At 54.8% G+C, this 17,876-nt stretch overlaps 1 protein-coding gene across 1 annotated transcript in view; it reads right to left on the bottom strand.

Annotated features, from left to right (window-relative positions):
- Positions 1 to 2,539: 2,539 nt before the first annotated feature.
- c4h11orf98 (chromosome 4 C11orf98 homolog) overlaps positions 2,540 to 17,876 on the bottom strand; it is a 37,012-nt gene continuing 21,675 nt past the window's right edge. Inside the window, exon 4 of the mRNA XM_079263495.1 lies at positions 2,540 to 2,747. Coding sequence (XP_079119621.1) covers positions 2,635 to 2,747 — 113 coding nt within the window. The 3' untranslated portion in view covers positions 2,540 to 2,634. The remainder of the gene's footprint in view (positions 2,748 to 17,876) is intronic.

The following is a 17,876-nucleotide window of genomic DNA, read 5'->3' as shown; positions in this document are numbered from 1 at the left end:
TCTTTCTTCACAGCAAAGCATTAAAAACTGGACCAGTCAAACACGCAACAACTCTGGCAGTATCCTCATTTTCTTGCTTAAAACACGAGATTTCCATCCGAGCTTTCTGACCTTCTTACGCGCATGCGGGAGTGACGTATGAATTAATTAGAGACACTCCGTAATTCTGCAAAAAAAACAAGATCACTTTAAATTTCATGCTAAAACTAGAGAGAATTCCGAGGAGACATGAAACGCACAATTTGTTATAAGTGCATGAAAATCATATTTATTGATTTCATGACGATTATTTAAAGTCTATAAATGAGAAAAGTTAGCAAAAACAAAGGAAGTAAAAAAAAAAAAAAAAAAAAAAAAACACAATAGATTTGTTTCTGTAATAGTAATATTTTCTTTACCTTGCTGGATGTGTTTGGGTTAAACTTGACTAAATGAAGGAATTTCAGTCCGTTTTCATCTACAGAAGCGCTCCCCACCCCATTAACAGCTGTTTACTGGTTGTACTGGTGCTCATGCTGCCTGGTGATGGAGCCTGAAGTGGGACACAAAGCGGGGAAGATGTCTGCAGTTCTCCCGGATCTGCCTGCTTCACCGGGTTTCTGCAGCAGCTTCAGGCCGAGGCTTCAGCATCCCGGGAGGACATGTCGGGATGAACCCACACGGTTCGGTCCAGCAGCCCGCTGCAGCTTCTGTCTCCGGAACATCAAACAGTACATGGTGCTCGTGCGCAAGATGCGCTGCTTCCTCCGCGAGGCTGACCCATTTTAGTCTTTGTCCTCTGGTAGGGGGAGGGATGAGCCTGCCCCCCCCCCCCCCCCCCCCCCCAATCTGAGGATAACACGCTTTTACTTTTACACCTGAAACCCAGAGAAGGAGGACTTTTACTCTGAAATGTCAGTAAAGGCACTTCCGGAACCGGAAACGCGCTCGACGTTTAAACAAACACATAAAACAGGGAGTCTGATGTGCAATGAAGACAAAATGCAGAAGAAAATGTTGTCATCCAGACTGCAAGTCCAGACTTTATAGGTCCTCTGGTCCTGTACGGAAGCCCGACAGAGCCAAAAACAAAAAAAAAAACAAAAAACAAAACAAAGAAACATCTTAAATGAACAAACAAAAACAGCTGAAGTGAAAATGAATTAAAAAAAAAAAACAAACCTTCATTGTGATGCGACTGGACTAGGACTCAGTATTTATGAAAGCGATGCTGGATTTATGTCTAAAAAGCCGGATTAGTTCCGCACTGTGGTAAATGTGAACCTTCAGATTGCTTCAGCATGTGGACATGATGATGTTCAGCCGCAGTTTTCAGATTATCAGGCAGAAATAACACAGAAAGCACAAAAACCAACAATAGGAAGAACTTTTCTACTTTCCTCAGGGCGTTCCGGGCTTTTTCCTGCCACTATTTACTCCTAGTGTATCAATACATCGATACATTGATCATGTGGCCGATGACATAGCGTTTTACAACTAGTTTGTTTTTTTTAAGGACAAACAGAATTTAAGATGACTGCATGCCTGAGCACCTGAATAAAAATGTTAAATGATCTTCTAGTTGCTTTCTGTTTGAATGGAAACAACGTTTAATCACCAGCTGACAGGAAGTGTCTTCATCACCATTCATTAATTTCCTAACCGCTTCGTCCGATGGAGGGTCGCGGGGAAGCTGGAGCCTATCCCAGCAGTCTGGGCGAAAGGCGGGGTACACCCTGGACAGCTCGCCCGTCCATCGCAGCATCATCATGTCCAAGTGAAAATAGGTCTCTTAGCAACGTAGCGGTGATGGTGATGAAGATGTGATGAAGAACGGCGTCATCATGTGGATTCAGGGAGGTGTTGAAGGCGAGACACACCTGAAAGTCACATTTAAACCATCCTCTCCTCCAGTCATTCCAGTATCCGGACTGGTCCCAGATGCAGGATGTGGAAGTCTGTAAAGTAGACGTAGTCACGATAATTTTTTCCTGAAATATAGCGAATGTTGAAACTCTTTGCGTATAAAGTTTATTTATTTAAAAAACAACAAAACGATGAAAATAGAATTTAATCTGATCCCGAAACATGAAGCGAACAGTCTGAGCAGGAGCCAATCTGGAGGAACCAGGTTTCCCGTGTCACACCTGGTCCGGATCGGACTGGGTCACGAGTTACCATAGTAACCCAGCTAGGACTCGTCCTAACTCCGATGGAACAGAAATCACCACATGAACCAGAAACAAGCAACTTTCCGTCATCCTTGTGACGGACAGAATTAACACACGGGAAGTTCACTGACCACGAAGAAAGTAGGAAACTCCAGTGTCAACAAATGAAAACGTTTTCAGTGTTTTTAATGAGTAACCATTATTTATCAGACTCTCAACTTCAGAGCTTAATGCCAGCAACACCTGCAGGACGGAGACCTGTCAACAAGTCTGTCAGCCTACGGAAGCACACGAACGCCAGGAAGAAGGAAATAAATCATTCAAACGATTAAAGAAAAATCTGAAACTTTAATTATAACAAAGGCAAAAAAATCACAGTGAAATAAAAAACAGAATATTTTATTCCATTCCGGTTCAGGAACGTCTCCAGATTTTCTGCTCGTTAACGTTTGCTTTCAGCAGAAACTTTTCCATCCAACAGAGTTCAGTCAACATCAGCCATCTCCACATCGCCTTGGCCTCCACCAACCGATGCAGTCTTCCTCTTCTTCTGGGTTGGAGCTGATGACGAGTCCTTCTTCTGTGGTGCTGATTCAACTGTGAAGAAACATTTATTTCTTTATTAAGTAAGAAAAGTCAAACTGCAGAAAAAAGAATGTAAACATGTTTGTGACAAGAATAACTTTGAATGTTGCTACATAAGACGTCTGACCTGCTAACATCTCAAACCTGCTAACTTCTCAGACACGCTAACGTGTCGGACCTGCGAACATCTTGGACCTGCGAACGTGTCGGACCTGCGAACATCTTGGACCTGCGAACGTGTCGGACCTGCGAACGTGTCGGACCTGCGAACGTGTCGGAACTGCGAACGTCTTTGAACTGCGAACGTCTCGGTACTGCTAACGTCTCGGAACTGCTAACGTCTCGGACCGGCTAACGTTTCCTTCATGCTAAGGTCTCGGACCTGCGAACGTCTCGGAAATGCTAACGTCTCGGAAATGCTAACGTCTCGGAAATGCTAACGTCTCGGACCTGCGAACGTCTCGGAACTGCGAACGTCTCGGAAATGCGAACGTCTCGGAAATGCGAACGTCTCGGAAATGCGAACGTCTCGGAACTGCCAACGTCTCGGAACTGCCAACGTCTCGGAACTGCCAACGTCTCGGAACTGCCAACGTCTCGGAACTGCCAACGTCTCGGACCGGCTATCGTCTCGGACCGGCTAATGTCTCGGACCTGCGAACGTCTCGGACCTGCGAACGTCTCGGACCTGCGAACGTCTCGGACCTGCGAAAGTCTCGGAACTGCCAACGTCTCGGAACTGCCAACGTCTCGGAACTGCCAACGTTTCGGAACTGCTAACGTCTCGGACCGGCTAACGTCTTGGACCGGCTAACGTCTCCTTCATGCTAACGTCTCGGACCTGCGAACGTCTCGGACCTGCGAACGTCTCGGACCTGCGAACGTCTTGGACCTGCGAATCTCTCGGAACTGCTAACGTCTAGAACCTGCGAATGTCTCGGACCTGCAAAGGTCTCGGACATGCTAACGTCTGGGACCCGCTAACGTCTCGGACCTGCGAACGTCTCATACCTGCGAATGTCTCGGACCCGCTAACGTCTCGGACCCGCGAACGTCTCGGACCTGCGAACGTGTCGGACCTGCAAACGTGTCGGACCTGCAAACGTTTGGAACTGCGAACATCTTGGACCTGCTAACATCTCGGACCTACTAACGTCTCGGACCTACTAACATCTCGGACCTGCTAACGTCTCGGACCTGCGAACGTCTCGGACCTGCGAACGTCTTGGACCTGCGAATCTCTCGGAACTGCTAACGTCTAGAACCTGCGAATGTCTCGGACCTGCAAAGGTCTCGGACATGCTAACGTCTGGGACCCGCTAACGTCTCGGACCTGCGAACGTCTCATACCTGCGAATGTCTCGGACCCGCTAACGTCTCGGACCCGCGAACGTCTCGGACCTGCGAACGTGTCGGACCTGCAAACGTGTCGGACCTGCAAACGTTTGGAACTGCGAACATCTTGGACCTGCTAACATCTCGGACCTACTAACGTCTCGGACCTACTAACATCTCGGACCTGCTAACGTCTCAGACCTACTAACATCTCGGACCTGCTAACGTCTCAGACCTGCTAACGTCTCAGACCTGCTAACGTCTCAGACCTGCTAACGTCTCGGAACTGCGAATGTCTCGGAACTGCGAATGTCTCGGAACTGCGAACGTCTCGGAACTGCTAACGTCTAGGAACTGCTAACGTCTCGGACTGGCTAACGTCTCCTTCATGCTAACGTCTTGGACCTACGAACGTCTGGGACCTGCGAATCTCTCAGACCTGCTAACGTCTTGAACCTGCGAATGTCTCGGACCTGCAAAGGTTTCGGACATGCTAACATCTCGGACCCGCGAACGTCTCGGACCCGCGAACGTCTCGGACCCGTGAACGTCTCGGACCCGCGAACGTCTCGGACCCGCTAACGTCTCGGACCCGCTAACGTGTCGGACCTGCTAACGTGTCGGACCTGCTAACGTGTCGGACCTGCTAACATCTCGGACCTGCTAACGTCTCGGACCTGCTAACGTGTCGGACCTGCGAACGTGTCGGACCTGCTAACATCTCGGAACTGCTAACATCTCGGAACTACGAACGTCTCGGAACTACGAACGTCTCGGAACTGCGAACGTCTCGGAACTGCTAACGTCTCGGAACTGCTAACGTCTCGGACCGGCTAACGTCTCGGACCTGCGAACGTCTCCTTCATGCTAACGTGTCAGACCTGCGAATGTCTCGGACCTGCTAATGTCTCCTTCATGCTAATGTGTCAGACCTGCTAACGTCTCGGACCTGCTAACGTGTCAGACCTGCTAACGTCTCCTTCATGCTAACGTGTCAGACCTGCTAACGTCTCAGACCTGCTAATGTCTCAGACCTGCTAACGTCTCCTTCATGCAAACGTGTCAGACCTGCTAACGTCTCGGACCTGCGAACGTGTCGGACCTGCGAACATGTCGGACCTGCGAACATGTCGGACCTGCGAACGTCTCGGACCTGCTAACATCTCGGACCTGCTAACTTCTCAGACACGCTAACGTGTCGGACCTGCGAACGTCTTGGACCTGCAAACGTGTCGGATCTGCGAACGTGTCGGACCTGCGAACGTCTCGGACCTGCTAACGTCTCGGACCTCCTAACTTCTCAGACATGCTAACATCTCGGACCTGCTAAAGTCTCGGACTTGCGAACGTCTCAGACACGCAAACGTGTCGGACCTGCGAACGTTTGGAACTGCGAACGTCTCGGACCCGCGAACGTCTCGGACCTGCTAACGTCTCGGACCTGCGAACGTGTCGGACCTGCGAACGTTTGGAACTGCGAACGTCTTGGACCCGCTAACGTCTCGGACCTGCTAACGTCTTGGACCTGCGAACGTGTCGGACCCGCGAACGTTTGGTACTGCGAACGTCTCGGACCTGCTAACTTCTCAGACACGCTATCGTGTCGGACCTGCGAACGTCTCGGACCTGCTAACGTCTCGGACCTGCTAACATCTCGGACCTGCTAACGTCTCAGACCTCCTAACTTCTCAGACACGCTAACGTGTCGGACCTGCGAACGTCTTGGACCTGCTAACATATCGCACTCGCTAACATCTCGGACCTGCTAACGTCTCGGACTTGCTAACATCTCGGACCTGCTAACGTCTCGGACTTGCTAACATCTCGGACTTGCTAACATCTCAGACCTGCTAACGCCTCCTTCATGCTAACGTCTCGTACCGGCTAACGTCTCGGACCTGCGAACGTCTCGGACCTGCGAACGTCTTAGACCTGCTAACGTCTCAGACCTGCTAACGTGTCAGACCTGCGAACGTGTCAGACCTGCGAACGTGTCGGACCTGCGAACATGTCGGACCTGCGAACGTCTCGGACCTGCTAACATCTCGGACCTGCTAACGTCTCGGACCTGCTAACATCTCGGACCTGCTAATGTCTCGGACCTGCTAACGCCTCCTTGATGCTAACGTCTCGTACCGGCTAACGTCTCGGACCTGCGAACGTCTTAAACCTGCTAACGTCTCAGACCTGCTAACGTCTCCTTCATGCTAACGTGTCAGACCTGCGAACGTCTCGGACCCGCGAACGTCTCGGACCTGCTAACGTCTCGGACCTGCTAACGTCTCGGACCTGCGAACGTGTCGGACCTGCGAACGTCTCGGACCTGCTAACATCTCGGACCTGCTAACGTCTCAGACCTCCTAACTTCTCAGACACGCTAACATCTCGGACCTGCTAAAGTCTCGGACTTGCGAACGTCTCAGACACGCAAACGTGTCGGACCTGCGACCGTGTCGGACCTGCGAACGTTTGGAACTGCGAACGTCTCGGACCCGCGAACGTCTCGGACCTGCTAACGTCTCGGACCTGCTAATGTCTCGGACCTGCGAACGTGTCGGACCCGCGAACGTTTGGTACTGCGAACGTCTCGGACCTGCTAACTTCTCAGACACGCTATCGTGTCGGACCTGCGAACGTCTCGGACCTGCTAACATCTCGGGCCTGCAAACATCTCGGACCTGCTAACATCTCGGACCTGCTAACGTCTCAGACCTCCTAACTTCTCAGACACGCTAACGTGTCGGACCTGCGAACGTCTTGGACCTGCTAACATATCGCACTCGCTAACATCTCGGACCTGCTAACGTCTCGGAATTGCTAACATCTCGGACCTGCTAACGTCTCGGACTTGCTAACATCTCGGACTTGCTAAAATCTCAGACCTGCTAACGTCTTGGACCTGCTAACGCCTCCTTCATGCTAACATCTCGGACCTGCTAACGTCTCGGACTTGCTAACATCTCGGACCTGCTAACGTCTCGGACTTGCTAACATCTCGGACTTGCTAACATCTCAGACCTGCTAACGCCTCCTTCATGCTAACGTCTCGGACCTGCGAACGTGTCGGACCTGCGAACGTCTCGGACCTGCTAACATCTCGGACCTGCTAACGTCTCAGACCTCCTAACTTCTCAGACACGCTAACATCTCGGACCTGCTAAAGTCTCGGACTTGCGAACGTCTCAGACACGCAAACGTGTCGGACCTGCGACCGTGTCGGACCTGCGAACGTTTGGAACTGCGAACGTCTCGGACCCGCGAACGTCTCGGACCTGCTAACGTCTCGGACCTGCTAACGTCTCGGACCTGCGAACGTGTCGGACCCGCGAACGTTTGGTACTGCGAACGTCTCGGACCTGCTAACTTCTCAGACACGCTATCGTGTCGGACCTGCGAACGTCTCGGACCTGCTAACATCTCGGGCCTGCAAACATCTCGGACCCGCTAACATCTCGGACCTGCTAACGTCTCAGACCTCCTAACTTCTCAGACACGCTAACGTGTCGGACCTGCGAACGTCTTGGACCTGCTAACATATCGCACTCGCTAACATCTCGGACCTGCTAACGTCTCGGAATTGCTAACATCTCGGACCTGCTAACGTCTCGGACTTGCTAACATCTCGGACTTGCTAACGTCTTGGACCTGCTAACGCCTCCTTCATGCTAACATCTCGGACCTGCTAACGTCTCGGACTTGCTAACATCTCGGACCTGCTAACGTCTCGGACTTGCTAACATCTCGGACTTGCTAACATCTCAGACCTGCTAACGCCTCCTTCATGCTAACGTCTCGTACCGGCTAACGTCTCGGACCTGCGAACGTCTTAGACCTGCTAACGTCTCAGACCTGCGAACGTGTCAGACCTGCGAACGTGTCAGACCTGCGAACGTGTCGGACCTGCGAACATGTCGGACCTGCGAACGTGTCGGACCTGCGAACATGTCGGACCTGCGAACGTCTCGGACCTGCGAACATGTCGGACCTGCGAACGTCTCGGACCTGCTAACATCTCGGACCTGCTAACGTCTCGGACCTGCTAACATCTCGGACCTGCTAACGTCTCGGACCTGCTAACGCCTCCTTCATGCTAACGTCTCGTACCGGCTAACGTCTCGGACCTGCAAACGTCTTAAACCTGCTAACGTCTCAGACCTGCTAACGTCTCCTTCATGCTAACGTGTCAGACCTGCGAACGTCTCGGACCCGCGAACGTCTCGGACCTGCTAACGTCTCGGACCTGCTAACGTCTCGGACCTGCTAACGTCTCGGACCTGCTAACGTCTCGGACCTGCTAACATCTCGGACCTGCTAACGTCTCAGACCTCCTAACTTCTCAGACACGCTAACATCTCGGACCTGCTAAAGTCTCGGACCTGCTAACATCTCGGACCTGCTAACGTCTCGGACTTGCTAACATCTCGGACTTGCTAAAATCTCAGACCTGCTAACGTCTTGGACCTGCTAACGCCTCCTTCATGCTAACGTCTCGTACCGGCTAACGTCTCGGACCTGCGAACGTCTTAGACCTGCTAACGTCTCAGACCTGCTAACGTCTCCTTCATGCGAACGTGTCGGACCTGCTAACGTGTCGGACCTGCGAACGTGTCGGACCTGCGAACGTGTCGGACCTGCGAACGTGTCGGACCTGCGAACATGTCGGACCTGCGAACGTCTCGGACCTGCGAACGTCTCGGACCTGCTAACGTCTCAGACACGCTAATATGTCGGACCTGCGAACGTCTTGGACCTGCAAACGTGTCGGATCTGCGAACGTGTCGGACCTGCAAACGTGTCGGAACTGCAAACGTCTCGGACCTGCAAACGTCTCGGACCTGCAAACGTCTCGGACCTGCTAACGTCTCGGACCTGCTAACGTCTCGGACCTGCTAACGTCTCGGACCTGCTAACGTCTCGGACTTGCTAACATCTCAGACCTGCTAACGTCTCGAACCTGCTAACGCCTCCTTCATGCTAACGTCTCGTACCGGCTAACGTCTTGGACCTGCGAACGTCTTAAACCTGCTAACGTCTCAGACCTGCTAACGTCTCCTTCATGCTAACGTCAGACCTGCTAACGTCTCGGACCTGCGAACGTGTCGGACCTGCGAACGTGTCGGACCTGCGAACATGTCGGACCTGCGAACGTCTCGGACCTGCTAACATCTCGGACCTGCTAACTTCTCAGACACGCTAACGTGTCGGACCTGCGAACGTCTTGGACCTGCTAACATATCGGACTCGCTAACATCTCGGACCTGCTAAAGTCTCGGACTTGCGAACGTCTCAGACACGCAAACGTGTCGGACCTGCGACCGTGTCGGACCTGCGAACGTTTGGAACTGCGAACGTCTCGGACCTGCTAACGTCTCAGACACGCTAACGTGTCGGACCTGCGAACGTCTTGGACCTGCAAACGTGTCGGATCTGCGAACGTGTCGGACCTGCAAACGTCTCAGACCTGCAAACGTCTCGGACCTGCTAACGTCTCGGACTTGCTAACATCTCGGACTTGCTAACATCTCAGACCTGCTAACGTCTCGAACCTGCTAACGCCTCCTTCATGCTAACGTCTCGTACCGGCTAACGTCTCGGACCTGCGAACGTCTTAAACCTGCTAACGTGTCAGACCTGCTAACGTCTCGGACCTGCGAACGTGTCGGACCTGCGAACATGTCGGACCTGCGAACGTCTCGGACCTGCTAACATCTCGGACCTGCTAACTTCTCAGACACGCTAACGTGTCGGACCTGCGAACGTCTTGGACCTGCTAACATATCGGACTCGCTAACATCTCGGACCTGCTAAAGTCTCGGACTTGCGAACGTCTCAGACACGCAAACGTGTCGGACCTGCGACCGTGTCGGACCTGCGAACGTTTGGAACTGCGAACGTCTCGGACCCGCGAACGTCTCGGACCTGCTAACGTCTCGGACCTGCTAACGTCTCGGACCTGCGAACGTGTCGGACCCGCGAACGTCTCGGACCCGCTAACGTCTCGGACTTGCGAACGTCTCGGACTTGCGAACGTCTCGGACTTGCGAACGTCTCAGACACGCAAACGTGTCGGACCTGCGACCGTGTCGGACCTGCGAACTTGTCGGACCTGCGAACGTTTGGAACTGCGAACGTCTCGGACCCGCGAACGTCTCAGACCCGCTAACGTCTCGGACCTGCGAACGTGTCGGACCTGCGAACGTTTGGAACTGCGAACGTCTCGGACCCGCTAACGTCTTGGACCTGCGAACGTTTGGAACTGCGAACGTCTCGGACCTGCTAACGTCTCGGACCTGCTAACGTGTCGGACCTGCGAACGTTTGGAACTGCGAACGTCTCGGACCCGCTAACGTCTCGGACCCGCTAACGTCTCGGACCCGCTAACGTCTCGGACCTGCGAACGTGTCGGACCTGCGAACGTGTCGGACCTGCGAACGTTTGGAACTGCGAACGTCTCGGACCTGCTAACGTCTCGGACCTGCTAACGTCTCGGACCTGCTAACGTCTCGGACCTGCGAACGTGTCGGACCTGCGAACGTTTGGAACTGCGAACGTCTCGGACCCGCTAACGTCTTGGACCTGCGAACGTTTGGAACTGCGAACGTCTCGGACCTGCTAACGTCTCGGACCTGCTAACGTGTCGGACCTGCGAACGTTTGGAACTGCGAACGTCTCGGACCCGCTAACGTCTCGGACCCGCTAACGTCTCGGACCCGCTAACGTCTCGGACCTGCGAACGTGTCGGACCTGCGAACGTGTCGGACCTGCGAACGTTTGGTACTGCGAACGTCTCGGACCTGCTGACTTCTCAGACACGCTAACGTGTCGGACCTGCGAACGTCTCGGACCTGCTAACATCTCGGGCCTGCTAACATCTCGGACCTGCTAACGTCTCAGACCTAACTTCTCAGACACGCTAACGTGTCGGACCTGCGAACGTCTTGGACCTGCTAACATATCGGACTCGCTAACATCTCGGACTTGCTAAAGTCTCGGACTTGCGAACGTCTCAGACACGCAAACGTGTCGGACCTGCGACCGTGTCGGACCTGCGAACTTGTTGGACCTGCGAACGTTTGGAACTGCGAACGTCTCGGACCCGCGAACGTCTCGGACCTGCTAACGTCTCGGACCTGCGAACGTTTGGAACTGCGAACGTCTCGGACCCGCTAACGTCTTGGACCTGCGAACGTTTGGAACTGCGAACGTCTCGGACCTGCTAACGTCTCGGACCTGCTAACGTGTCGGACCTGCGAACGTTTGGGACTGCGAACGTCTCGGACCCGCTAACGTCTCAGACCTGCTAACGTCTCGGACCTGCGAACGTGTCGGACCTGCGAACGTGTCGGACCTGCGAACGTTTGGTACTGCGAACGTCTCGGACCTGCTAACTTCTCAGACACGCTAACGTTTCGGACCTGCGAACGTCTCGGACCTGCTAACATCTCGGGCCTGCTAACATCTCGGACCTGCTAACGTCTCAGACCTCCTAACTTCTCAGACACGCTAACGTGTCGGACCTGCGAACGTCTTGGACCTGCTAACATCTCGGACCTGCTAACATCTCGGACCTGCTAACATCTCGGACTTGCTAACATCTCGGACCTGCTAACATCTCGGACCTGCTAACGTCTCGGACTTGCTAACATCTCGGACTTGCTAACATCTCAGACTTGCTAACATCTCGGACCTGCTAACGTCTCAGACTTGCTAACGTCTCGGACCTGCGAACGTCTCGGACTGGCTAACGTCTCCTTCATGCTAACGTCTCAGACCTGCTAACGTCTCTTTCACGCTATCGTGTCGGACATGCGAACGTCTCGGAACTGCGAACGTCTCGGACTTGCGAACGTCTCAGACACGCAAACGTGTCGGACCTGCGACCGTGTCGGACCTGCGAACGTTTGGAACTGCGAACGTCTCGGACCCGCGAACGTCTCGGACCCGCTAACGTCTCGGACCTGCTAACGTCTCGGACTTGCGAACGTGTCGGACCTGCGAACGTCTCGGACCCGCTAACGTCTCGGACCCGCTAACGTCTCGGACCCGCTAACGTCTCGGACCCGCGAACGTCTCGGACTTGCGAACGTCTCGGACTTGCGAACGTCTCGGACTTGCGAACGTCTCGGACTTGCGAACGTCTCAGACACGCAAACGTGTCAGACCTGCGACCGTGTCGGACCTGCGAACGTTTGGAACTGCGAACGTCTCGGACCCGCGAACGTCTCAGACCTGCTAACGTCTCGGACCTGCGAACGTGTCGGACCTGCGAACTTGTCGGACCTGCGAACTTGTCGGACCTGCGAACTTGTCGGACCTGCGAACGTTTGGAACTGCGAACGTCTCGGACCCGCGAACGTCTCAGACCTGCTAACGTCTCGGACCTGCGAACGTGTCGGACCTGCGAACGTTTGGAACTGCGAACGTCTCGGACCTGCTAACGTCTTGGACCTGCGAACGTTTGGAACTGCGAACGTCTCGGACCTGCTAACGTGTCGGACCTGCTAACGTGTCGGACCTGCGAACGTTTGGAACTGCGAACGTTTGGAACTGCGAACGTCTCGGACCCGCTAACGTCTCGGACCCGCTAACGTCTCGGACCCGCGAACGTGTCGGACCCGCGAACTTGTCGGACCTGCGAACGTTTGGAACTGCGAACGTCTCGGACCCGCGAACGTCTCAGACCTGCGAACGTCTCGGACCTGCGAACGTGTCGGACCTGCGAACGTTTGGAACTGCGAACGTCTCGGACCCGCTAACGTCTTGGACCTGCGAACGTTTGGAACTGCGAACGTCTCGGACCTGCTAACGTCTCGGACCTGCTAACGTCTCGGACCTGCGAACGTTTGGAACTGCGAACGTCTCGGACCCGCTAACGTCTCGGACCCGCTAACGTCTCGGACCTGCGAACGTGTCGGACCTGCGAACGTTTGGAACTGCGAACGTCTCGGACCCGCGAACGTCTCGGACCCGCTAACGTCTCGGACCTGCTAACGTCTCGGACCTGCGAACGTCTCGGACCTGCGAACGTCTCGGACCCGCTAACGTCTCGGACCCGCTAACGTCTCGGACCCGCTAACGTCTCGGACCCGCTAACGTCTAGGACTTGCGAACGTCTCGGACTTGCGAACGTCTCAGACACGCAAACGTGTCGGACCTGCGACCGTGTCGGACCTGCGAACTTGTCGGACCTGCGAACGTTTGGAACTGCGAACGTCTCGGACCCGCGAACGTCTCAGACCTGCTAACGTCTCGGACCTGCGAACGTGTCGGACCTGCGAACGTGTCGGACCTGCGAACGTTTGGAACTGCGAACGTCTCGGACCCGCTAACGTCTTGGACCTGCGAACGTTTGGAACTGCGAACGTCTCGGACCTGCTAACGTCTCGGACCTGCTAACGTGTCGGACCTGCGAACGTTTGGAACTGCGAACGTCTCGGACCGGCTAACGTCTCGGACCCGCTAACGTCTCGGACCCGCTAACGTCTCGGACCCGCGAACGTGTCGGACCTGCGAACGTGTCGGACCTGCGAACGTGTCGGACCTGCGAACGTTTGGTACTGCGAACGTCTCGGACCTGCTGACTTCTCAGACACGCTAACGTGTCGGACCTGCGAACGTCTCGGACCTGCTAACATCTCGGGCCTGCTAACATCTCGGACCTGCTAACATCTCGGACCTGCTAACATCTCGGACCTGCTAACGTCTCAGACCTAACTTCTCAGACACGCTAACGTGTCGGACCTGCGAACGTCTTGGACCTGCTAACATATCGGACTCGCTAACATCTCGGACTTGCTAAAGTCTCGGACTTGCGAACGTCTCAGACACGCAAACGTGTCGGACCTGCGACCGTGTCGGACCTGCGAACTTGTTGGACCTGCGAACGTTTGGAACTGCGAACGTCTCGGACCCGCGAACGTCTCAGACCTGCTAACGTCTCGGACCCGCTAACGTCTCGGACCTGCGAACGTTTGGAACTGCGAACGTCTCGGACCCGCTAACGTCTTGGACCTGCGAACGTTTGGAACTGCGAACGTCTCGGACCTGCTAACGTCTCGGACCTGCGAACGTTTGGAACTGCGAACGTCTCGGACCCGCTAACGTCTCAGACCTGCTAACGTCTCGGACCTGCGAACGTGTCGGACCTGCGAACGTTTGGTACTGCGAACGTCTCGGACCTGCTAACTTCTCAGACACGCTAACGTGTCGGACCTGCGAACGTCTCGGACCTGCTAACATCTCGGGCCTGCTAACATCTCGGACCTGCTAACGTCTCAGACCTCCTAACTTCTCAGACACGCTAACGTGTCGGACCTGCGAACGTCTTGGACCTGCTAACATCTCGGACCTGCTAACGTCTCGGACTTGCTAACATCTCGGACTTGCTAACATCTCGGACTTGCTAACATCTCGGACCTGCTAACATCTCGGACCCGCTAACGTCTCGGACCCGCTAACGTCTCGGACCCGCTAACGTCTCGGACTTGCGAACGTCTCGGACTTGCGAACGTCTCAGACACGCAAACGTGTCGGACCTGCGACCGTGTCGGACCTGCGAACTTGTCGGACCTGCGAACGTTTGGAACTGCGAACGTCTCGGACCCGCGAACGTCTCAGACCTGCTAACGTCTCGGACCTGCGAACGTGTCGGACCTGCAAACGTTTGGAACTGCGAACGTCTCGGACCCGCTAACGTCTTGGACCTGCGAACGTTTGGAACTGCGAACGTCTCGGACCTGCTAACGTCTCGGACCTGCTAACGTGTCGGACCTGCGAACGTGTCGGACCTGCGAACGTTTGGAACTGCGAACGTCTCGGACCCGCTAACGTCTCGGACCCGCTAACGTCTCGGACCCGCTAACGTCTCGGACCCGCTAACGTGTCGGACCTGCGAACGTGTCGGACCTGCGAACGTGTCGGACCTGCGAACGTTTGGTACTGCGAACGTCTCGGACCTGCTGACTTCTCAGACACGCTAACGTGTCGGACCTGCGAACGTCTCGGACCTGCTAACATCTCGGACCTGCTAACATCTCGGACCTGCTAACATCTCGGACCTGCTAACGTCTCAGACCTAACTTCTCAGACACGCTAACGTGTCGGACCTGCGAACGTCTTGGACCTGCTAACATATCGGACTCGCTAACATCTCGGACTTGCTAAAGTCTCGGACTTGCGAACGTCTCAGACACGCAAACGTGTCGGACCTGCGACCGTGTCGGACCTGCGAACTTGTTGGACCTGCGAACGTTTGGAACTGCGAACGTCTCGGACCCGCGAACGTCTCAGACCTGCTAACGTCTCGGACCCGCTAACGTCTCGGACCTGCGAACGTTTGGAACTGCGAACGTCTCGGACCCGCTAACGTCTTGGACCTGCGAACGTTTGGAACTGCGAACGTCTCGGACCTGCGAACGTCTCGGACCTGCGAACGTTTGGAACTGCGAACGTCTCGGACCCGCTAACGTCTCAGACCTGCTAACGTCTCGGACCTGCGAACGTGTCGGACCTGCGAACGTTTGGTACTGCGAACGTCTCGGACCTGCTAACTTCTCAGACACGCTAACGTGTCGGACCTGCGAACGTCTCGGACCTGCTAACATCTCGGGCCTGCTAACATCTCGGACCTGCTAACGTCTCAGACCTCCTAACTTCTCAGACACGCTAACGTGTCGGACCTGCGAACGTCTTGGACCTGCTAACATCTCGGACCTGCTAACGTCTCGGACTTGCTAACATCTCGGACTTGCTAACATCTCGGACTTGCTAACATCTCGGACCTGCTAACATCTCGGACCTGCTAACGTCTCGGACTTGCTAACATCTCGGACTTGCTAACATCTCGGACTTGCTAACATCTCGGACCTGCTAACGTCTCAGACTTGCTAACGTCTCGGACCTGCGAACGTCTCGGACTGGCTAACGTCTCCTTCATGCTAACGTCTCAGACCTGCTAACGTCTCTTTCACGCTATCGTCTCGGACATGCGAACGTCTCGGAACTACGAACGTCTCGGAACTGCGAACGTCTCGGAACTGCTAACGTCTCGGAATTGCTAACGTCTCGGAACTGCTAACGTCTCGGAACTGCTAACGTCTCGGAACTGCTAACGTCTCGGAACTGCTAACGTCTCAGACGGGCTAACGTCTCCTTCATGTTAACGTCTCGGACCTGCGAATGTCTCGGACCTGCGAATGTCTCGGACCTGCGAACGTCTTGGACATGCTAACGTCTCGAACCTGCGAACGTCTCGGACCTTCCAATGTCTCGGACCTGTGAACGTGTCAGACCTGCGAACGTCTCGGACTTGCGAACGTCTCGGACCCGCTAACGTCTCGGACCCGCTAACGTCTGGAACATTCGAATGTCTCGAACCTGCGAACGTCTCAAACCTGCGAACGTCTCGGAACTGCTGACGTCTCGGAACAGCTGACGTCTCGGAACAGCTGACGTCTCGGAACCGCTGACGTCTCGGAACCGCTGACGTCTCGGAACCGCTGACGTCTCGGAACTGCTGACGTCTCGGAACTGCTAACGTCTCCGATCGGCTAACGTGTCCTTCATGCAAACATCTCGGACCTGCTAACGTCTCGGAACTGCTAACGTCTCAGATCGGCTAACGTCTCCTTCATGCTAACGTCTCGGACATGCGAACGTCTCGAACCTGCGAACGTCTTGGACCTTGGAATGTCTCGGACCTGCGAACGTGTCGGACCTGCAAACGTCTCGGACCTGCTAACATCTCGGACCTGCTAACGTCTCGGACCTCCTAACTTCTCAGACACGCTAACGTGTCGGACCTGCGAACGTCTTGGACCTGCTAACATATCGGACTCGCTAACATCTCGGACCTGCTAAAGTCTCGGACTTGCGAACGTCTCAGACACGCAAACGTGTCGGACCTGCGACCGTGTCGGACCTGCGAACGTCTCGGACTTGCGAACGTCTCGGACCTGCTAACGTCTCGGACCCGCTAACGTCTGGAACATTCGAATGTCTCGAACCTGCGAACGTCTCAAACCTGCGAACGTCTCGGAACTGCTGACGTCTCGGAACTGCTGGCGTCTCGGAACTGCTGACGTCTCGGAACTGCTAACGTCTCCGATCGGCTAACGTGTCCTTCATGCAAACATCTCGGACCTGCTAACGTCTCGGAACTGCTAACGTCTCAGATCGGCTAACGTCTCCTTCATGCTAACGTCTCGAACCTGCGAACGTCTTGGACCTTGGAATGTCTAGGACCTGCGAACGTGTCGGACCTGCAAACGTCTCGGACCTGCTAACATCTCGGACCTGCTAACATCTCGGACCTGCTAACGTCTCGGACCTCCTAACTTCTCAGACACGCTAACGTGTCGGACCTGCGAACGTCTTGGACCTGCTAACATATCGGACTCGCTAACATCTCGGACCTGCTAAAGTCTCGGACTTGCGAACGTCTCAGACACGCAAACGTCTCGGACCTGAGACCGTGTCGGACCTGCGAACTTGTCGGACCTGCGAACGTTTGGAACTGCGAACGTCTCGGACCTGCTAACGTCTCGGACCTGCTAACGTGTCGGACCTGCGAACGTTTGGAACTGCGAACGTCTCGGACCCGCTAACGTCTCGGACCCGCTAACGTCTCGGACCTGCGACCGTGTCGGACCTGCGACCGTGTCGGACCTGCGAACTTGTCGGACCTGCGAACGTCTCGGACCCGCGAACGTCTCAGACCTGCTAACGTCTCGGACCTGCGAACGTGTCGGACCTGCGAACGTTTGGAACTGCGAACGTCTCGGACCCGCTAACGTCTCGGACCTGCGA

The sequence above is a fragment of the Telmatherina bonti genome (genome assembly GCF_933228915.1).
Source record: "Telmatherina bonti genome assembly, chromosome: 23".
In the NCBI taxonomy this organism is placed as follows: domain Eukaryota; kingdom Metazoa; phylum Chordata; class Actinopteri; order Atheriniformes; family Telmatherinidae; genus Telmatherina; species Telmatherina bonti.
The sequence above is the reverse complement of the archived record's forward strand: the minus strand, read 5'-3'. Positions and strand labels throughout refer to the sequence as shown.